The 23,938-nt window shown below is 41.9% G+C and overlaps 1 protein-coding gene and 2 pseudogenes across 1 annotated transcript in view; 1 reads left to right on the top strand and 2 right to left on the bottom strand.

The window, feature by feature from the left end:
* FAM13C (family with sequence similarity 13 member C) overlaps positions 1 to 23,938 on the top strand; it is a 152,917-nt gene that overhangs the window by 40,043 nt on the left and 88,936 nt on the right. Inside the window, exon 2 of the mRNA XM_056120455.1 lies at positions 3,910 to 4,028. Coding sequence (XP_055976430.1) covers positions 3,910 to 4,028 — 119 coding nt within the window. The remainder of the gene's footprint in view (positions 1 to 3,909; positions 4,029 to 23,938) is intronic.
* Positions 14,609 to 15,803, bottom strand: LOC130029507 (heterogeneous nuclear ribonucleoprotein A3-like; annotated as a pseudogene).
* LOC130029990 (uncharacterized) lies at positions 20,912 to 21,036 on the bottom strand (annotated as a pseudogene).

Here is a 23,938-nt window from a genome sequence, read left to right as displayed (position 1 = left end):
CACAAACCTAGAACTAGCAATCATAGCTAGCCTACCGGAAGGCATTATTTGGGGGAAGTGTAGTCATTATTTGGGTAGCTGTGGAATGGTCTACAAGCATTTAGTAAGTTTAGGGAACTAGTGACTACTAATGAAATATTTTCATGTGGATCTCTTCAGGCTTGAAGCTAGAAACTTAAATAGAATGAAAGCGCAGACCTTGACATATCTAATCCATCCATATTTTTTTATTTCTACTTCATCCTTTTTTTAAAAAATTATTTTATTAGTGAAACACCATGAGGTACAGTTATAGACTTATAAATTTTTGTGCTTGGGTTTCAGTTATACAATGATGAAGTACCCATCCCTCCACCAGTGCCCATCCTCTACCACCACGGGTCCCAGCATCCCCCCCACCCCCCCTATCCCCTCCGTCCCACCCTGCCTCTGTGGCAGGGCATTCCCCCTTGTTCTCTGTCTTTTCTTTTGGGTACTGTGTTTTGCAAGAGAGGCATTGAGTGGCAATCATGTTTGGTCTATAGACTACTTTTATAGCATGATTCTCCCACCCTGGGAGGGTCCTCATAACACCCTTTATTTGGTTCTCTCTTCTCTATCTGAGATTCCTTTTCACTCCTAGCACGTGTGGCTGACCTTCAAGTCATGGAGCAAAATTCCTGGTACTAATCTCAGCCATTCCTGGGTGTTAGTCTCCCTTTTTATTGCTTTATGTTCCCCAGATGAATGCAGTCTTTCTGTGTCTATCCCGCTCTTTCTGACTCATTTCGCTTAACATGATACTTTCCATGTAGTACCACTTGTTTGTAAATTTCATAACTTCATCTTTTCTAACAGCTACATAGTACTCCATTGTGTAAATGTACCAAAGTTTCTTTAACCAGTCATCTGTTCTCGGGAACTCAGGTTTTTTCCAGATTCTGGCTATTGTAGGCAGAAGGAAAGAGATCATAAAACTTAGAGCAGAAATCAACGACATGGAAAACAAAGAAACAATCCGAAACATCAATGAAACCAAGAGTTGGTTCTTCGAGAAAATAAATAAGATAGATAAACCACTAAATGGATAAATTCCTGGATTCCTATCATCTCCCAAAGCTAAATCAAGAAGATATAGAGTACCTGAATAGACCTATTCACATCAAGGAAATTGAAACTGTTATCAAAAGTCTTCCCAAAAACAAAAGCCCAGGCCCAGATGGATTTACTAGCGAATTTTTCCAAACATTTAAAGAGGATCTATTGCCAGTTCTTTTCAAGCTTTTCCAGGAAATTGAAAAAACAGAAACTCTTCCAAACAGTTTCTATGAAGCCCATATCTCTCTAAATCCAAAAGGAAATAAAGACACTACAAGAAAAGAAAACTACAGACCGATATCCCTGATGAATACGGATGCGAAGATTCTCAACAAAATACCTGCCAATAGAATTCAACAACTCATCAAAAAGATCATACATCATGACCAAGTGGGATTCATCCCAGGGATGCAAGGATGGTTCAACATTCGGATATCAATCAACATAATCCATCATATCAACAAAAGAAAAGATAAAAATCACATGATCATATCAATAGATGCAGAGAAAGCATTTGACAAGATCCAGCACCCATTCATGATGAAAACCCTTGCCAAAATGGGGATAGAGGGGACTTTCCTCAATATAGTTAAAGCCATCTACCACAAACCAACAGCAAACCTCATCCTCAATGGGGAAAAACTGAGAGCCTTCCCCCTAAGGTCAGGGATGAGACAAGGATGCCCACTCTCTCCACTACTGTTCAATATAGTACTGGAAGTACTTGCAATAGCGATTAGGCAAGAAAAAGATATTAAGGGCATCCAGATAGGGAAAGAAGAAATTAAGCTCTCACTATTCGCAGATGATATGATACTATACTTAGAGAACCCTAAAACCTCTACCAAAAAACTCCTAGAAACAATAGGCTTGTATAGGAAAGTGGCAGGCTATAAAATCAATACCCAAAAATCCATGGCTTTCCTACAAGGGGTTGATATCAAGGATCTACAAGGTACTGGTTGAACTCCACAAGAAGAAATCACCCAACCCCATCAAAAAATGGGGTGAGGAAATGAACAGAAACTTTCTCAAAGAAGAAATCCAAATGGCAAAAAGACACATGAGAAAATGCTCTACATCACTAATCATCAGAGAGATGCAGATCAAAACAACAATGAGATATCATTTCACACCACAGAGACTGGCCCACATCCACAAGAACAAAAGCAACCAGTGCTGGCGCGGATGTGGTGAGAAAGGGACCCTCCTTCACTGCTGGTGGGAATTCCGGCTGGTCCAACCCTTTTGGAAAACAGTATGGACGATTCTCAAAAAATTAGAATTTGATTTCCCATTTGACCCAGCTATAGCACTCCTGGGAATATATCCCAGAGAGGCAAAAAGGTATAGTCAAAGTGACTACTTCATCCTTTTTTTTACCTCACTACTCCTCGTATAGGAAGGCATATGATTTTATTTTAGAAGTTTTCATATCTAAATGGCTAGTGCTAGAAATCATTATTTTGGAAAAATGACTTCTGAGATGCATGGCCTATTGTCACATGTATTAAGTTCAACTTAACCCCTAATAAAGGGGTTTTGTCTGTATTCCAATCACAATATACTGCACAAATCAGACCCCAAACCACCCTATCACTTGAATATTTTAACTGTATAGCAATATTTTTGTAGTTGCAGAACTTATTACTGATTTGGTTTTGTTATTTTATTTATCATGTATAAAGTGATCCTAATGAAAAAATTTTTCAGAGGTTTGGCATATCTCAAAGACTTTGGTAGTCCAACTGATTAGCACACATAAAGCTTTCATTTTGGGTACTATGTCACTGTGTTGAATCCAGATACATTTTAGCTTGGATGTGCTTATGATATTCTCTGGATATTTTAGCATCTTGGAGTTTTTCTAAATTATTGAGAAGACTGCATCATTGACTTGCCAATGTATCCACTTTGTTGGTGGCTAATGGCAAATGTGTGTGTGTATGTGTGTGTGTGTGTGAGAGAGAGAGCGACAGACAGAGAGAGAGAGAGAGAGAGAGAGGTGAGGTTGAGGTGGTGGGGGAGGAAGGTCAAGCATTTTGCAAAAATAATGTGTTCTTTAATTTTCAGATTACTCTAAATTTATTATTACACAAATAGTGTATGCTTATGTGGAAAATAATGGATAAGTTCCCAAAGGAAACAGTATTTCAAAGCTTGTTGTTACGATTTCAGGTCATAGTGTTTTGTTTGTGAATATATATTGACTTTTTCAAAACGAATCTATATAAAGTCTGAAAATTATATTTTCAGTTATATTCATTAAATGCTATTCTGTAATAGGGTTTTTTGTTTGTTTGTTTGTTTGTTTTTTGAGCCACACTCAGGAGTGCTTAGGGATCACTCATTCCTGGACGTATACATCGTGCTGGGATAAACCTGGTCAACTGCGCGCAAGGCTACTGCCTAGATCCTTGTGTTCGTTCTCCAGCCACATAATAAATTTTTTAAAACTGAAGTAAAATGGTTTTCATTGAAAGAAATTCACTGGGTAAAATGTGACGGGAGATGAAGAGTGTGCATGTTCAAGAGAGAACACAGGCTTCTCCAGAGGGGGGGGGGGGGCTGTAATTTTTTTAATCCCTCATTCCTTATGAAAGGGCAGGTACCATGCATTTGAACATTAGGTTTAAGTCAGTTTTATCTTGTAGGGTCTGACGTTTCTTCAGTTTCAGGTTGCTCCTGGGGCCCATCCCCTGGTACAAAGGGCCAAGGGCCACGTATCGCGGCTCACCTTCCCTGATGCCAACCCATGCCCGTCTCAGCAGCAAAGTGATGCAGCCTGGAGGGCAGCGGCCGACCCTCTCCTTTGGGTTTTCATTTCTGCAGGAGTTGGAGCATGCACTGCCCAGCCAGTCGGAGTGCCGGGCACGAGCAGGAATGCCCACTCAGGAGAGTCCACAGAGCCACACCTTTGGAGGCCAGGAGGCAGCGCGGCCTCGACCCAGGTAAGTCCTTGTGGCAGAAGGTGCCTGGTACCCAGGGTTTTCTTCCCGGAAATAAATGTGAGCATCCATGCCCCGCCTAGAGTCCAGGCTCTGTTGTCCAGTTCATGTCCTCCAGAGGTACAGTCCCTGCTTAGAGGAACCTGCAGTCACTGGGCCCAAGTTCAAGAGACTGCAAATCTACTTTCTCAGGCTTCAGTTAGCAGATGACCTGCCTCCAGGTTCAGAGAGAAATTCTGCCGATCCTTAGAGAATGATGCCGATTTAATTTTGTCCCTTTTGTTCTAGCCTAGAGATGAGTAGGTTTCCCACTGTGCTGATCATTAAAGATGACACAGAAAACTTCAAACCGATTGATTTTCATTTTTTTCTTTTTAAATTTATTTATTTATTTTATTTTTTTAAAAATTTTAATTATTGAGACACCATGAGGTACAGTTGTAGACTTACAGATTTTTGTGCTTGGGTTTCAATTATACAATGATTAAGTACCTTTCCCTCCACCAGTGCCCATTTTCCACCACCACGGTTCCCAGTATCCCTCCCACCCCCATCCCCCCATCCCACCCTGCCTCTGAGGCAGGGCATTCCCTTTTGTTCTCTCTCTCCTATTGGGTGTTGTAAACCGATTGATTTTCACATCTTATCTCATTTAGTCCTCATTTCCTCCTGCAGGGGTTACTCATAGCCCCAGTCTGGTGAGTACGGAGCCTGTGGCATTTACATGGAGTTGCTCAAGTGAAAAAGACTGAGCTGAAAGGTGAATCTGACATGTCTGGATGGCATGACAGATATGTCTTCCGTGCTAGTTCAAGTGGTGTCCTTAAGCCATGACGTAGCCTCAAGGCTGGCATCCCTGGGTTGCTAGACCTGGAGGAGACAGTCCTGGGTCTGGGGCCAGGATGTGGCTGGAAGGCTGCCTGCACAAGGTTGGCAAGGCATTCTTCTGGGAGCCTGGCATCACAGCTGTCTGTGGAAAGTTTCTACTGGAAATAAACAGAAGAGAAAATCCCAACCACTAGTTGTGTCAGCTGTCTTTGTAGGATCTTGTGTACAGTGTAATCATAGCCCTCCCTCTGTGGAGGGGGAGCGCTTTGCCTCTGTGCATGACCTTTAGAAAGCTTTTCTAAGGCAGCATCATCTAAATGAAACAACTCAAGAGAAGTTTGTCTGGGTTATGTAAATGTACTTTTGTATACCCAATTTGCTTTTGAAAGGTATAGTACGAAGGGTATCACAGTATTAAAAAAAATCCCTTAAAAACTGCCCCTTAAAGTAATGAATTATTGACTTTTGGTTAACTTTTGAAATTACAAGAATGCATTTGAACTTTAAAACTGAAGCTGATTTTTCAAGATATTAAAATAACTTTGATATCTTAAATATGTCCATTATACTAAATTTAGAAATAAATCATCAGAGGATTTACCCCCAAAGTAAGGGATCCTTTATCCTATTGGATTAATGGGCATCTTTCATTACCCTCCTATGAGTGTCCATTTCTTGTTTGTTTCATCTTACCTGAACCTAGAATAGTTGAACTAAACCTTGTCATTTCTCTGCTGATCAGAACATCTTGTTTCATATTTGATCACAGTAATATATCTTTTGTAGACTGACTAGAATTGGTTTAGTCTATGATATCAAGTCATACTACATGCTATGTTCCTATGTATATTGCAAAGTAACTTTTAAAAATTGGATAGCATAGTGGTAGGGCGTTTGCCTTACAAGCAGCCAACATGGCCGACCCAAGTTGGATTCCTCCACCCCTCTCGGAGAGCCCGGCAAGCTACCGAGAGTATCTCGCCCGCATGGCAGAGCCTGGCAAGCTACCTGTGATGTATTCAATATGCCAAACACAATAACAACAAGTATCATGATGGAGACGTTACTGGGCCCGCTCAAGCAAATCGATGAACAACGGGAGGACCATGACCTGTGTGGTACTGATAAGTGGTACAGTAAAGCCTTTGGCTTGTATGTGGCTGACCTGAGTTTGATCCCCACAACCTGATATGATTCTTCCCATCTCAGTACAACCAGAACTCCTGGTTCTGAATGTAGAACCAGAAATAACCCCTGAATATCACTGGGTATGGCCCAAAAAACAAACAAAAAAACTCCTGTAAAAATCTTATTTGCATATGGAAAACATTGTAACCCTTTGAAGTGGATATGACACAGTGGCAGACAAAGAAAAATGTTTGTGAGTGCCGGAGTAAAGTTCAGTGGGTAAGGTGTTTGTCTTGCACACAGCTAACCCAGGTTCAATCCCCGGCATCCAATATACTCAAGCACAGCCAGGAGTAATTTCTGAGTGCAGAGCCAGGAGTAACCCCTGAGCATCACTGGGTATGACCCAAAAAACAAACAAACAAAAAGAAGGAAAAAAGAAAAAAAGAAATATTAGCAATTAACTTTCTTAAAGTTGATTGATATTTGGTAGACTTAATAAACTTTTATATCCCATCTATGTTGGGGAAGGTAATTGATTCTTTTATTATTAACTGAGGGCAGATCAGAAATCTTACAAAATTCTTTTTGGGATCACTTCTATGAGTACTAAAGAGTTCAGAGTATTAAGTAATCCCGAGAAGAAAAAAAATCAGAGTAATTCTTATATTTGGGGATGGAGAGTTGCAACTTTATCAGAGATCTAGCCCTCTTTTGGAATTTCTCTTCCCAAACATAAATGTTTGTGTAAAATTTTAGGAGTTATTGTTTTTCTGCTTTTAATTTTTTTCCCCCTACATGTCAGGGTAAGGAGCCAAGCATTGGCTCATACATCCTCATTAAGTTTGTCTCCCCAAATAGGTAAAATAACGATCTGTTTTCTCTTCCTCTTCTTATTTTTTATTATTGATTTTGTGTTATTTTGTGTGTATGTGTTTGTGTGTGTGGTTTGGCATCACACTTGGCGAGGCTCAGGGATTACACCTGATGATGGCTCAGGGAACCAGATGGGATGCCAGTAATCAATGTTGGGTCATCCACATGCAAGGCAAATGCCCTATGCACTGTACTGTGTCTCCAGTACAGGAGAGGTTTTCCTCTCCTGTACTGGAGCAGGTCTTCCTCTCAGACCTTCTTCCCTAACCCCAAATTCCTTGTCCTTTCCTCCTTTTCCCCTTTAGACTCTTATGTTTTACAGGCACAGTTTTTTTTTCTAGCAGTGTTTTATTACCCCGCAAAGTAGTGCTCAGCATGTGTTAAGTTTAGATCAAGAGTTCATGAGGTCAAAGCAGTAGCACAGCAGGTAGGGCGTTTGCCTTACACACGGCCGACCCGGGTTCAATTTCTGGTATCCCATATGGTCCCCAAAGCACTGCCAGGAGTATCTTTGAGTTCAAAGCCAGGAGTAACCCCTGTGCATCGCTGGGTGTGACTCGAAAAGCAATAAATAAATAAATAAAAGGAAAAAGAGTTCAAAAGTGACATTAGGTCTGTTATGCCTGGTGCTGTTCGGATGAGTATTTAGATTGGACTGGTAACCTTCAGGCTCTAGAGTTATTTTTCACAACCATGACTACCAGTTGTCTTTAAAACAGATTACTATATGGATTGTGAAATTTGATGAACTGGTGAAATGAGATATGAAGTTAAAAACTACTTTGAGTCAGGCAGCTCAGATTTCTGATAATACTTGCTTTCTGTTTCAAGCCAGGATATTGCCAGATTCCAACACAATATGCTGGATCTTGATAGAGACATGATATTAAAATAGATCATCAGACCTAAGTGTGTCATAGTGAGGGGAAGAATCAAGCTAAATCTTAACTGGTGTAAAAGGACACCTCTTTTGTCAGTGTAGGTTGGAGGGGTGGTTGGTGGTCATCAATGCCATTATTTTAATGAACGAGTCTAGAAAGGGAAGAAAAAGCTTTCTGCAATAAGGAGCTGTCATTGGGTTAAGTGTTTTTAGATGAGACATGATTTGAGTTAGTCATCAAAGATCAAATCTATCCTTATAGAAATGGAATTTTGGAATAGTTTGTGTCATGGGATGACCATACCAAGAAGTTGTTTTATAACTTCAGCTCTTGGAGCATATTTTCTCTTTTATATCTCTAGATATTTCTATCACAAGAAGGCTTTTGCTATGTCTCTGGATTAACTCCCAAAGTTAATGTTACATAGACATTGTTTTATTGCTACTCTAACAAACGACTACAAATCTGTGAATTAAAATTAATTTTCTTTTTTGGGGGGGACCTGGATCACACTCAGCTGTGCTGAGGGCTTCAACTCAGGTTGGCCACATGCAAGACATGAGTCTTAATGTGTTTTCTATCTCTCTGACTCCACAAATTATCTTTTTTATAGTTCTGTAAAATGCTGAACATGAATCTAACTGGTCTAAAATCACCATATCAGTCCTACATTCCTTTCTGAAGGTTCTTGGGGAAATGGTTTATTTCTCATCCTTTTCAGTATCAAGAGGTTAAAAGTAAAGTAAAGGCCCTCCTGTTGATCATCGATTTGCTCGAGCGGGCCCAGTAACGTCTCCATTGGAGACTTTGTTGTTACTGTGTCTGGCATATCAAATACATCACGGGGAGGTTGCCAGGCTCTGTTGTGCCGGCGAGGTACTCTCGGTAGCTTGCTGGGCTCTCCAAGAGGAGCGGAGGAATCGAACTCGGGTTGGCCATGTTGGCTCCATGCAAGGCAAAAGCCCTACCACTGTGCTATCATTAGTGGTAGTAACAAAATACTAGCGAATATAATTCAACAATTCATTAAAAAGATCACACACCGTGACCAAGCATCCCACATGGTACCCCCAAGCACAACCAGGACTAATTCCTGAGTGCAGAGCCAGGAAGGAATAGCCCCTGAGCATTGGCAGGTGTGACCCAAAAGCCTATGAAAAAGAAAAATTTTTAATAAGTAAGGACAGGGGCTGGAGCGATAGCACAGCAGTAGGGCGTTTGCCTTGCACGCAGCCAACATGGCCGACCCGAGTTCGATTCCTCCGCCCCTCTCGGAGAGCCTGGCAAGCTACCGAGAGTATCTCGCCCGCACGGCAGAGCCTGGCAAGCTCCCAGTGACGTGTTCTATATGCCAAACACAGTAACAACAAAGTCTCCAATGGAGACATTACTGGGCCCGCTCGAGCAAATCAAGAGGTTACCAGAATTAATTTGCTCATGGATTATTGCTCTGTTTTTCAGGCAAACAACAATGTATTTCTCTGAGTTGTCTCAAATATATCTCTCCTAGATCATTACCAAGAATGATTTCCTTAAAAAAAAATTGAATCACCATGAGACACACAGTTATAAAGTTGTTCATGACTGGATTTCAGTCATATAATGTTCCAAAGTCTATCCCTTCAACAGTGTACATTTCCCACCACCCGTGTCCCCAGTTTTCCTCCCACTCCTCTTGGCAGGCACTTTTCAGAAAGATTTTTTGATTTCTAGGAAGAAAAATGTTTGATTAGATTTGGTAAGTCACATTATCCATAATAATCTCCCTATCTCAAGGTTTTTAATTTAGTGGGATCTGCGTAATCTCTTTTGTCATGTAAGGTTAGGGGATAAGGGATGATAACACGATCATCTTTGGTGGGCATTATTCGACATAGTTTCAGAGGTTTCTTTTTCCAGGGTAAATTTCTAAAGCATGTAGAACCTCTCCCTGTAGAGTGATCCTTTATCTCCTCCAATATCGGTGTTTGCTTGACCTTCTGAATTCCCTCAACAGAGTGACAACATACCATATTTAGTCCCTGAGATTATTCGTAGTCTGCATTCCATTTGTCATGTTCTCTTTGTCCCTATATCACTTGGCAAAACAATACCAAGTCACATAAGAGATTTCGATCAGGTGTCTGTTATGCAGTATGTCTAGAATGGATCTACAATAATGTGTGGATGTGCATATATGTACATATGAATATATATGTATTTTAAATATTATTTATTCAATGTTTAGAAAAAAACATTAACAAAAAACATAAAGTAATTATGGATTTTGAGAATTATTTTGAAAAACCAGAAGATGCCGTACAAGGCAGCAATTAGCTGGAACTGAGGAGCTGCTCTCCATTTTTTTTTTCAGTTCCTATTTAATCTCTACTTTTTTTTTTATTTTCTTAGCTTGAATCTTTCCTATAGGCATTTGATTTTTAGTGCCTGCTTTAACCTTTTTTCCCCCATCAGTTGTTCATCCTGGGAACTCAAGTAGCCTGGAGCAAGGCCCTAATAAGGTGACCCCTGATCACCAGATCACGATTACATCACAATCATCCTGTTTTTCATTGATTGCCTCGAGCAGGCACCAGTAACGTCTCCTTCGTCCTAGCCCTGAGATTTTAAAGTGCCATATTCAAGGCTATTTTAGGGCTAGGAGAATGAGACCCATCATTGTTACTGATATTTGGCATATTGGGTACACCACGGGGAGTTTGCCAGACTCTGCCGTGTGGGCAGGTTACATTTGGTAGCCTGCAAGGTTGTCCAAAAGTAATAATGAGATAATAAGATGTCAAGTGGCCTCAAATGTGGCCACGCGCTTCTGGGAGCTGGATTTTGTAGTCTCTGGGTCTTGGCCGTTGATGGGATTACACAACGCCAGGGGGTCAGTTGGTGGGTGTGGCCCCTGCCTACTGGAAGATGGAGGATCTGGGTGAAGGATGCTCAGCCCCGATCCGAGCAAGCTTGGAGATCTCAGCCCTGGGACCCACATCCTTTGTTCCTCTGCTGGTACCTTCATGCGTGTGGAGACACCTCCAGAACCAGCCACAGCCATGCTGAGACCACTCTCCACATGATGGCTGATAATGTCTTCAAATCTCCTTTCAAATATGACTTGTTTATATTTTAACTTGAATGTTCAGTACAACTCAGTAGGGCGAGATGTGCATATTACAGCATGCTAGCATGCTCCTTAGTATCTGTTTAAAAATTTTATAAAATTATAGAACTGAATTTAGAGTAAGAAATAAGGCTTAATATAATCCTTTATATTTTATATGTGATTCTTTTATTTTCTATTTTGGCATGCAGTGAGTTACTTGAGTTACTTAAGATCTGTCTCCCCCCTTATAACAGAACCAGTACTGGGGCCATCAGTCTGTTTGGAGCAGGCACTTGATGAATACGCATTATCATAATTGATTTTTATACATAAGCTGATGGCAATCCTATAAATCCTCAGAAATTATGGGAAATTAATATATGTAAGAATATATTAATAAGGTGGGGGTTTCTTAGGTAAATTTGATTTTGAGAGTGATGAGCGCACTGAAGCTTAAAATACTTATTAAAATTTACAATAACATTCAATTGTTAATGTGTTAAAGATCTTGGCTTGGGGTTATGCTGCCACTAGCAGGTCAATCTGTACCTGTGAGGCAAGAGCATCAGTAGCTTGATGGTGCCTTCAGACTTCCAGATACCCCAAAATTGCTGCTGTGTCTTTGGCCAGACCCCAAAAACTTGGGGCAAAGTTAACCAAGAAAGTAAACGGCCAAAAGTTAGGTATGTGGGAGACATACTCACAAACCACCTCGGGCTCAGCTATATAATTGGAGACATGGCCTCTCTGGTTCCTGATAGAACTGCTTAATGACCATAATCTCAGAAACTCAGAAACAAATCTCAAAACCCAACGGCTTTTGGCAGAAATGTGTCCAGTCTGCAGTAGGTTACCGGCCAACCAGATGGAAATAGGTTTTGTGCCTTGACCTGTTCCCCCTGGCGGCTTGGTGGCTGCCATACTCCAGAGGTCACTGGACAGTCAGGTTTGGACCCACAGTGATGAGACACATGGGGCCTCATGGGATGGGAGTAGGACCAGCCCTTTCCTCCCTGTCCAAACAAGACCCTGAGTCGCCACCCACAAACGGCCTCTCTGGCTCCTGATCAAGCTGCTTCACAGCCATGATCCCAGAGACTCAGAAATAAATCTTGAAACCCAGTGGCTTTTGTCATAAATGCATCCAGACTACACAGTAGGTTACCGTCACCAGGCCACCCCAGGGGGGAAAGAGTACTGTCCCTCTGCCTGCTTCCCCTTGGCGGCTCAGTGGCCGCCATCTGCCAGAGGCTATTGGACAGTCAGGTTTGGGCCCGCAGTGATGAGACATTTTGGGCCTCACGGGATGGGGGTGGAACCAGTCCTGTCCTCCCCACCCCAATGAGACCCCAAATCATTGGCCATGAATGGCCTTTCTGGCTCCTGATGAAGCTGCTTAATGGCCATGATCCCAAGAGACTCAGGAGCAATTCTCGGAACCCAGCAGGTTTTGGCAGAAATCCCTCCAGATTTAATTGTTAAAATTTCGGAATTTCAAAATCTTGTGGCCACAACTGCAGCCATGCGACATCATATGTTATTCATCACCAGCAATAGAAAACAAATTGTCTACTGTTGCCTTTTCAGCAGATCTGAGTGTTGGGGTAAAATCCCCAATAATAAGGGTGAGTCTGGTGTCAAAATATTGAATGTAATCAAAGTAGAGAGAGTAATGTGTAAATCATCTGCCCCACAGGTAGGGGGAGGGTGTGGGATGGGGATGGTATACTGGGGATTTTGGCGGTGGAGAATGGGCACTGGTGAAGGTACAGGTGTTTCATTGTATGACTGAGACTTAAACCTGAAAGCTTTGTAACTGCTCTCACAGTGATTCAATAAATAAAATTATAAAAAATGAAAAAAAAGAAAAAAGATCTTGGCTCATACATAGGGGCTGCTCTATAGTATTGTGCTACTTCTAATTAAGTTGATGGTTACATTTATGAATGGGAGTTCGTTAGCCTGTCATCATAAAGTCCACAGTTAAAGGGGTTTAAAGACTGAGTATTAAAAAGGATAACGGCCTTTGATGACTATGACTATATTTGTGATGTTTTAGATAAAAGGAAAAAAACCTTTGCTGCCTTCTGGGAAAAGGAACTTTTTGGCAACAACTTTTCCATGGGGACTAAGTCCTTTTCATCTTTTGCTTTTTAGCTGGACAATGTCTGTGTATGTTAGTAGTTAAAATTGTTTACTACTTAATACTTTTCATATAAGTTGAAGAGTCTTAATGAATCCTACTAAAACATGAGAGGATGAACTCTTAGAGATTTTTTAATAATATCAAAGACAAGATCTGTCTTCATGGACCATACTAGAAAATGAGTTTTACATGTTGCTAGTATATTCTTTCTCCTTGGAGTGCTGTTAGGATTTCATTTTCTTTTCTTTTTAATTTTTTGTGAAGAAGGGGCAAGTGAGGTCGATATTTTAAAAAGAATCTTGTCTTGACAATGTTTTGATACTCTCTGGTTAGGTAATGAGTGGTTTCTAAAATATTTTACTTTGTGTATACTGCATTCAAAGGGAGTCATGTAGTGAGGATTCTTCCCTCACCATCCTGCCTTTAACCCTGATAGCACAGAAATAATGCATTAAGACAGAACATTCAGAATACAAAATTCAGATTCTCCATGTCTCTCAGATAATCCTAGCCACTTAACTCAAGTTCCTGAGTTTTTTCCTCTAGTAGCAGTTTCAGTCAAATAACTTCTTTTTTTTTAAGGATTCAGAAATGCATGATTTTTATTCTGTTGCTCTGAGAGCTTGTATCAAAATATATATATATATATATATATATATATATATATATTAAACCAAGGAAAATAACTCAAGACTTATGGACCTCTTGTGCTTTAAAAAGAAAAGCAGAAGAGATAGCCACTAATTTGCTCAGGTTTAGCCGGCCTAGTGTTCCTGTATTTTCAAAGTTTTTAAGAAGTTTTTTTTTTTTAACCGTAGGAGGAAAGGAGAATACACACTACCCCTTTCCAGATTTTAAACAGAGGGCAGTAGACATTTTTGTACACCCAAATAAAATCATGGCAGCACTTAACATGTGACCAAGGTAAATGTAGGATGATGTTCTAAACAACAGCTAGGACTCTCAACACAACTAACACACTAAAATCATAGGATTACATTTTGAAAGAAAATGCACAAAAAACAAATAGGAATTTTGGGATTTTTTTCATTTGAAGTTAAATCTTAATGCTATTAAATTCACATATGTTAATTTATATACCCAATTCTATTTATCTAAAACACACATTGCAAACATACAAATATCTATTCTCTCCACATGTCAGTGCCCATTCATTTCATGGTTTCAAAATGGGAGAATAGATTCCCCTTAAGCTGCAAGTCAGCAGGTGTTTCTTTACAGGTAACTTTAGGAAAATTCATACAAAATAGTAATTAACAATGATCTTCTTTATTTGTTAACTTACAAGGAAACACCTCCAAACTGCATTTTGTTAAAGTTTCTGTACTAAAATGTAGAAAACTGAACTACACAAATATTGAAAAGTTAAAAATTCCTTAATTTTTTATTCCTGGTACCACTACCACAATTTACAGGACAATATACCTGATGTAATGAAAAGAAAAAAACAAAGCTACAACAGCTAAAAGACCTCAGGAATGTACATCTAATTGACACTACATTGCATTAATCAATAGCTGTACTTTTGCAAACTGTGGCTTTGGCAGTCCTGAACAAGAAGGGTTTCCTGTTTAAGCTGCAGTAACTTTTCTGACTATGGATCATGGCTCCTTCTGTGGCAGATTTTCACACTTCCTTTAATGGATTTGGGACGACTGTCTCAAAGTAACCTGCAGCTTTCCTGACAACTCCTCGCTCTCTCTCCTGCTAAGAACTGTAGCCCTTTTCTGCTGAGTTTTTAGAACCTGCTACCATAGCCACCACTTCCACCACCAGATCCGTAACCACCACCATAGGGACTGCCCGAGCTTCTTCCACCAAAACTGCCCCCTTTCATGGGCCCAAAATTTGATTGCTGTTGTCCACTATAATTTCCAAAATCGTTATAGTTCCCACCACCACCATAGTTACCACCGCCAAAATTTCCTCCTTCATTGTAACCATCATATCCCCCACTATCTCCACCATATCTACCACCTTGGTTTCCATATCCTGGTCCTTCACCACTGTAGCCGCCTCTACTACTATAACCAGGACCTCCACCATAGTTGCCATTATCACCTCCAACTCCATGATATCCATCATCACCTCCTCCATAACTACCTCTGCTGTCCCCACCACCACCACCATAGCCTCCTCTTCCACCAAAGTTTCCACCGTGGCCAAAGTTTCCTCCACCACCTCCAAAATTGCCTCCACGGCCCATAAAGTTCCCAGATTGACCTCCACGACCTCTTTGCGATCCAGTAGACTGCATTTCTTGTTTAGAAAGGACCTTTTTCAGTGCACAATTATGCCCATTAATACTGTGGTATTTCTGAACAACAATTTTATCAACTGTATCATGATCATCAAAAGTCACAAAAGCAAATCCTCTCTTTTTCCCACTCTGCCTGTCTTCCATAACTTCTATGGTTTCAATTTTGCCATACTTTTCAAAGTAGTCTCTCAAATTATATTCCTCTGTGTCTTCTTTAATACCACCACCAAAACTTTTCTTCACTGTTAGATGGGCACCAGGCTTCACAGAATCCTGTCTAGAAAAAGCTCTCTTTGGTTCCACTATACGCCAATTGACCTTACGTGGTCGAGCACACATAGCTGCATCCAGTTCTTCAACACGAGTAAGTCCCAAAACCAAAGCCCCTGGGGCATTTTATTTGGGGGTCTCTCATCACCACACGATCTGTAAGTGTGCCCCATTTCTCAAAATGTTCTCTTAAACGATCATCTGTAATTTCAAAGCTCAAACCTCCAAGAAACAGTTTTCTCAACTGCTCCAGTTCCTTTGGATCATGGCCCTCCATTTTGAGACCCGATTTGCCTCTTTCAGCTTGAGTTCACTTAATCACTTAATCACTTAACTTCTTGTTAGTCGTCGATTTGATCAAGCGGGCACCAGTACCATCTCCATTTGTCCCTGTCGCGTGCTAGTGTAGCCCAATGGCATCTGTTCGCTCTGGAAACATAAAGAGCCTCAAACCAATCGTTCATAATCTTGATGAAGAAGTCTGACCATCTGGTAGGTGGGCGGCCACGCAGTCTTTTGACATCCCATGGAATACAGTCAGTAACAGCTCTAGTCCAGCGGTCATCTTTAAATCTCATTACGTGACCAGCCCATCTGATTTTTGACACCTTGGAAAATAAGACAGCATCCCTGATTCTTGATCGTCGACGGATTTCGAAACTCCGAATTCTTTCTCTCATTTGAGTGAAACGTGATATTCCAAGCATAGCTCTTTCAGTTCCTCTTTGGGAGACCCGAATAGCATTCTCATCCTGTTTACATAGGGCCCAGGTCTCTGAGGCATATGTTAATGAAGGAAGAACAGTGGAATCAAAGAGATGTGCCCGGAGCTGGAGGTTCTTCGTCCTCTTAGCTATTTCTTTGACGTTCTTGAAGGCGTTCCAAGCCGCTCTCTTCCTCCTGCGCAGCTCGGGTGCCAGGTCATTTGTGATGTTGACTTCTCAACCTAGGTACACATAGCTGTTGCATTCGGAGATGGTTGTTCCGTTGAGAGTGAATGGTGCGTCAGGAAAGAGGCTGTTTCTCATAAACATTGTCTTCGTAAGATTCAGCTGTAGTCCTACCTTTCCACACCCACGGTCAAAGTCGGCCAGCATTTGTGCCGCTTGGCTGATGTTTGGTGTTATTAAAACAATGTCATCAGCAAAGCGGAGGTGGTGCAGTTGCTGACCATCTATCTTCACTCCCATTCCTTCCCATTCCAGTCATCACATGATGTTCTCGAGGGTGGCACTGAAGAGTTTTGGTGAAATGGTATCACCCTGCCGAACCCCTCTCTTGACATCAATGATTACTTCTTTGTAGAATGGTGAGATCCTGGTAGTGAATCCGCAATACAGCTCACGGAGGATCTTGATGTATTGGGCTTGAATGCCCTGATTGGCTAGGGCTTCAATGACTGCTTCTGTCTCAACAGAATCAAAGGCCTTCTTTAAATCAATGAACGTTAAACAGAGCGGCATCTTGAACTCCCGAGAAACCTCAATGAGTTTGGTTATCATGTGGATATGGTCGATGGTGCTGAATCCTTTGCGGAACCCGGCTTGCTCGCATGGTTCTCCTTCATCTAGTGTGCTGCCAATCCTATGTAGAATGACTTGAGTGAACAACTTGTAGATGACAGACAATAGGCAGATTGGGCGATAGTTGCCAATGTCATGGATGTCTCCCTTCTTGAACAGTAGTACGGTCCTGCTGGTTTTCCATTGGGATGGAAACTTGCATTCAGACAGGTAGCGTGTAAAGAGCCGAGCCAGTGTATTGATGAGTACCGACGGCAGGTTCTTCAGGTGTTCAGGCCTGACCTTGTCTGGGCCGGGTGCTGTTCGTTTCTTTACCGACGAAATGGCGTGTTGGATTTCGGAAGAGAGAACGTTGGGAACAACATATCCATTCTGTGGAATTTGGTATGTCGGCAAGTGGACATGGCTATCAAAGAGATTTGAGTAGAAGTCATGGATAATCTTCTCCATTGCCATTTTGGAGGATGTATTGGATCCATCAGGACATCAGAGGGCAGTCATCTTGGTCTTGTAGTTGGCAAAGGACAGATGGGCGTTACGGATACTTTTCCCGGCTTCTGCCGCATCTACCAGCACTTCTGTTCTTCTTTCTTTGAGGTCTTCCTTGATCGAATCTCTGCACTGCTTTGCAAGCTCAGACTTTAGCTTGCGGTTGCCTGAGGCATGTCCCAAACCACGCTGGTGAATAAGCTCAAGAGTTTTCAAAGACAGGCGTTTTTTTGTGGCTATCTCTCTCTTGGTGTTCCTCGCATGTTCATGGAGGTGCTGTATCAGCCGATCGTATTCCTCATCAATGTTGTCAATAATGGCATCTTCCCATGTTGCCGCAATATTGCCAAAGAGCTCCCAGTTGGTGGTCGTTCTGGGAGTTCTCTTTTTAAACTTTACAGCCCTTTCTCCCCACTGTGTGAAGTAGAATTTTGCACGAAGGAGACGGTGGTCCGATCCCATTTGGAATTTTGGGACAACAACGACATCGGTCAGGCAAAACCGTCGATTGAATATGATGTGGTCTATTTCGTTGTGGAATCGTCCACCGGGAGACTCCCATGTCCAACATTTAGATTCTGCCTTTTGGAACTGTGAGTTACCATGGATGGTCTTGGTCGACATGATGAAGTCAGACAGTCTCTCACCCTGTTCGTTCCATTCTAGGCCATGGGTCCCGATGTGAAGTTCTTCAGCTGATCTTCTCGGTCCTATCTTGGCATTAAAATCACCCACAATGATCTTGTAGAAGGTGTGGTCTTCTTTATAGAACTTCTCCAGCTCCATGTAGAACTTCTCAATTTCTCTTTCATCATAATGAGATGTTGGTGCGTAGACAATGAAGATAGAAACTGCAGGCAGTGAGCCACATCTATTCAAATGTAAACGTCTGATTCGGGTTGTTAGGCATTCGAATGAATCAATGCTCATGGCCAAGTTTGTGTTGACAAGGACACCGACGCCTCCAACACCTCTTTTATCGCATGTTCCGAGGAACAATTCTTCTTCAGTGTTGAAAACGGCATGGTGAGATTCGTACCTTCTTGTCCCGGTCAGACCAATGATGTCGTACCTGATCATGCATGTTTGTACCATCAGGTCCTCGATGGATGCATCTGATCCTAGCGTACGTGCATTGAAAGTACAGATGATCATTTTTGTCTTCCTTCATTGTGGCAGTCTAGTTCGGCCTTGAGATTTTGTCGGCCTCTCCTTTCTCATCCTTCTCAGTGCTGCCATGTCGGTGAAGCCTTTAGGGTCAGCTGAATGAGACCAGTTGTAGTTACTGGTTTTGTCATATTGAATACACAACGGATAGCTTGCCAGGCTCTTCCGTGTGGGCGGAATACTCTCGGTAGCTTGCCAGTCTTTCCGAGAGGGACAGGGGCTTTTGGGGCGACCTCTAATCGCCCTCATGGGTGTTGCCATATTTGAACCCTATCAAATATGGTACGACAATTCTGGAAAATGGGTATTTAGTTCTTATGATGTCCTGGAGTGTGGTGTTGGCTGTGTAGTGGAGGTAGTGTCGGTAGTGTCTGCCAGGGGGATATTTATCTGGTCCCAGTAGGGGTAGGGTGGGTCTTCTGTGCACAATCTGATCCCTGGTTGGTTGGTGGAAGCAGACAGGGCAGGGTAGCCTGATTAGAATCCCTTTGTCACCTGTGGTTGGTGGGAGCAAGCAGAGGATCTCTGTCCCTGGGTCCGCCGAGCCTGGAGTCCAAGGTCTCAGAGAGTTCCGCTTATCTTGTTCTGTGGGTCTTCAGTCATGCGTGAGTCTCGGCCGGAGCTGCCACGCAGGTCCAGAAAGTGTCCTGGAGTGTGGTGGCGGCTGTGGTTGGTGGAAGCAAGCAGAGGATCTCTGTCCCTGGGTCCGCCGAGCCTGGAGTCCAAAGTCTCAGAGAGTTCCGCTTATCTTGTTCTGTGGGTCTTCAGTCATGCGTGAGTCTCGGCCGGAGCTGCCACACAGGTCCGAAAAGCATCCTGGAGTGTGGTGGCGGCTGTGGTTGGTGGGAGCAAGCAGTGGATCTCTGTTCCTGGGTCCCCCAAGCCTGGAGTCCAAGGTCTCAGAGAGTTCCGCTTATCTTGTTCTGTGGGTCTTCAGTTGTGCCTGAGTCTTGACTTGAGTTCAATATAGTCAAATATTGAGTTCAATATAGTCAAAGCTTGAGTTCAATATAGTCAAATAACTTCTTAAGGAAAGTTATGGTTCCAACATTGAAACTACTCTATATTTTAGATGTTTGACGGATTAGAAATAGAAAGACTTAAATTTTATAATTCAAACGCTTGCAGTCGTGTGTAAAAATAAATATTCACTCCCTGATATAGAGCGCACATGTGTGCATAGACACACACACTCGCATGCACACACACACACTCAGAAATTCTTAAACTGTTACTGAGTCTATACTTGATCTGGCACTAAAATTTTTCCCTTTCTCTTTTTCAATCTCTCACCCCACCTTTTTTTTCTTTTTGGGTCACACCCAGCAATGCACAGGGTTTACTCCTGGCTCATGCACACTGGAGTTACTCCTGGTGGTGTGCAGGGGACCATATGGGATACTGGGAATCGAACCCAGGTCATCTGCATGCAAGGAAAACACCCTACCTGCTGTGCTATCACTCTAGCCCCTCCATCTCCCTCTTTTTCCTTCTTTTTTTTTTTCCCTTAGTGTCTACCTTGGTCTCTTGGTAACTGTCATTTTCTCTGTTTAAAAGTAACCCTTAGAGGGCTTATCTATACTGCCTTGTCCATTGAGAAATAACCAGTCTGCATGTGGATATTTAAAATTAGCATTTACCAGAGTCTTTGTTAACAAGGGTATGTGTTCATGGTTAGTTTATATGGAGGTAAAAAGCGTTACATAGCAATTTCAATAGGCTTCTATTTTTGTAAAAAAAAAAAATAAAGTTTGCATAGAAAAATGCTATAAAAATATTAATATTGTTATGATTACTTTTAGATAAGGTTATTTTGGGTGATTTGAAAAAATATTCTTTGGGGACTGGAACAGTAATACAGTGGGTGGAGTGCTTGTCTTATGTGCAGCTAAATCAGGTTTGATGTTCAACACCCCGTATGGCTCCCTGAGCCTACCAGAAGTGATCCCTGAGTGAAAAGCCAGGAATAAGTCTTGAGCACCACTGGGTGTAACCCAAACAAGCACTGTCTGTAGCACTGTCCTCCCCTTGTTCATTGATTTGCTCGAGTGGGCACCATTAACGTCTCCATTGTGAGACTTGTTGTTACTGTTTTTCACATATTGAATACGCCATGGGGAGCTTGCCAGGCTCTGCTATGCAGGCGGGATACTCTCGGTGGCTTGCCGGACTCTCCAAGAGGGACAGAGGAATCAAACCAGGGTCAGTTGTGTGCAAGGCAATTGCCCTGCCTGCTGTGCTATTGATCCAGCCCATAGAGGACGTATCAGATATTAAACTGATAAGAACAGATACTATGCTTTATCTTAGCCAAAATGCCGAACAAGCAAAAGCAAAAAAATATTTTTGTGCTTTTATTTTCCAAATGTACCCCCTTTGAGACTCTATTAAGTTTTATTTGGGAAAGTTTTAAATAAAAAAAAATAATAACATGCACTATGTAGCATGAAATTCACAGGGTAGATTCATGTAAGTTAATGTAGATTCATGTAAAGTCATAATTTAAATTCACAAAATGCACAATGTAGAATCATGATATTATTGTAACAATTTATCATGATTAACAATTTTATTTAGGTAACTTTATTTTCATAACTATTACGTTTTAATAGGAATAGCTGAAATTTTTTGAGAGTACTAGGAGAGGATAGATTGATTGATTTTATTTTTTTAACTTGAAAAAACTTAAAAAGGATTTTCAATGACTTCTAGTGCCCATGTATCAATGGTTTCTGTATGGGGCAGAAAGCAGATACTGAAATTGTTATTTATAGGGTCAGATTATCCATAAAACAAGAATTTGTGGGGCTGGAGTGATAGCACAGTGAGTAGGTAGGGCATTTGCCTTGCACGCGGCCAACCCAGGTTTGATTCCCAGCATCCTATATGGTCACCTGGGCAATGCCAGGAGTACTTCCTGAATGCACAGCCAGGAGTAACCCCTGAGTGTTGCTGTCGCTGGGTGTGACCCCAAAAAGCAAAACAAAACAAAACAAGAATTTGTACCCAAGGTGACTATTTTTTTGAAGGTTTTACTCAATGGATTAAGAACTAAAGGAAGTCTTTTGTCAGAACTTTGAGCAAGCAGAAACCTCTCAGAAATCCAATAGCACAGTGCTCTTTCAAAGAGTTTTGGTGACTCTCTCTATGCCAGGGTAAAAGAAAATGTAAGACCTAGTCAAATGCAGTTGTGGTGTGGAGGGCAAAAGATTTGAGAAGGTGTGCCACAGGTATCAGAGGCACCTTACATGATGCTTTGAATGTATGTATTTTATTTATTTGTGGGGAGGGCTTCCAAGTAGTGCTCAGGAAGCCTGGGGCCTGATCCCAGGTTTCTCCGCCAGCCCATCTGTGGTTTAATGCATTTTCCACAGATACAGTACTATGAAAGGTCTGCATGCTGGCAGTGTTTAGGGGTTGGGGGTGGATCTGAGGGGCTTGGGGGACTGGGGATCAAACCTGAAACAAAGTCAGTCTTATGTAAGGCATAGACCTTGATCCCTGTTCCTCCTCTCCAGGTCCCCATGCCTTGAGTTGAATGCCAATTCAAGTTCATTTTGACCACACTCAGCCTATTGAATAAATCTAAACAGAATTTACAGAGTTCTTGGGATGTGCAAATAAAGGCTGGCCAGTTCCCTAAGGAATGGGAGATTATCAGAAGTGGATTGGAAATGAAAAGTTCTGTACAGATAAAACCAGTATAGTGTAAGAGTGGGAGTGAGAAGTGCTTAAACTGAAAGAAAAGAAATTAGATACTGAAAAGTAATTGCAGAGAAATCCTGAGTACATAAATGAGACCAAATAATTGGGGGCACAGGGCTCCTGTGATTCACCTCAGTAACTCACCATTGTCCCTCAAACCTCACCTGGTTCTTTTCATCTTGTGCCAAGGTCACAGAGATAAAGACAAATATGTAGTGAAGGCAAATAAGAAATTGTATTTCCCTTTAGAATTGAATGAGGTTGAGGATCATAACATATGTGCTCTGGAGGGGGGGGTGGGGGCTGAAAAACCAGGTTCTGTTCTGCTCCCAGCTCCAAAATGGCAGGGTGGATTTGGAAGGGCTTATTTCCCATGGATAAGGAAATTTTTTGTCATCTCAGTGTCTTACAATTGAACTTGATTCTGTCCTCCTGGAGCTCCCATCAGATACCACATGCTAAGTTCCCAGTACCCAAAACTGACCCTACCCCTCCATTCCAGTACCCTAGAGACAAACAGCAAGTTCAGGTAGAGACCCGTGATTATGACACACTGGCTTACAAATTGGTTCCTATAGTTCTTTCCTTGTGTTTGGTGTATTTGCTCAAGTAATCCACAGAGTTCAGAAATGTTTTATGTTCCAGATTTCCAGTTTATTATAAAAGGATGGGCTGGAGTGATAGCACAGCGGGTAGGGTGTTTTCCTTGCATGCGGCCAACCCGGGTTCAATTCCTCCATCCCTCTCAGAGAACCCGGCAAGTTACCGAAAGTATCCTGCCCACATGGCAGAGCCTCAGAAGCTCCCCGTGGTATATTCAGTATGCCAAAAACAGCAACAACAAGTCTCACAATGGAGTCGTTATTGGTACCTACTCAAGAAAATTGATAAACAACGGGAGGACAGTGTTACCATGCTATAAAAGGATCTAATGCAAGAACATCCATATGTAAGAGAGACATAGACATGGACAAATGTGTAAACAGGTCCAGAAACTTCTATGCCTTCTTGGAGAGTGTTATTTTTCCAGATCAATGTGTCCCCCAACCAGAGATCCTCTTGTCTCCATACTTTTGAGTTTTTCTGGAGGCTCCACTACCCAGATAAGTTTGACTGTCATTATTTCTCAACTGGAGGTCTTATGTCCCCAGGATATTCCAAGGAGGTCACAGATAAAAAAATCACATAAATGGGGGTCAGAGTATGAGAAGAGGGGGTCAGTTAGCAGAACAGTAGAGCAATTGAAAGGACAGAAGGAGTCTATGGTTAGAAAAAGGCTGAGAACCATTGGACTAAACCCTGCCCATTGGTGATTATCAAACTTTAACCCTTGCCTCCTCCCCTCATGGCAGAAGTCAGAAGAACTGAAAGTTCCCAATGTCTAATCCCATAGTTGGTTCTTTTGGCGTCACCTGTTCGGCAGAGTCCAAAATGATCTTATTCACATTACAAAAGACATCTGCCTTTTTCTCATCACTTACAAAATTGCAGAGGCTTTAGTCCTGTACCAAAAAAGGGGACAAAGATT

The sequence above is a fragment of the Sorex fumeus genome, unplaced genomic scaffold, assembly GCF_029834395.1.
Source record: "Sorex fumeus unplaced genomic scaffold, SorFum_2.1 ptg000043l, whole genome shotgun sequence".
Taxonomy (NCBI): domain Eukaryota; kingdom Metazoa; phylum Chordata; class Mammalia; order Eulipotyphla; family Soricidae; genus Sorex; species Sorex fumeus.
This window is presented reverse-complemented; position numbering and strand designations above follow the sequence as displayed.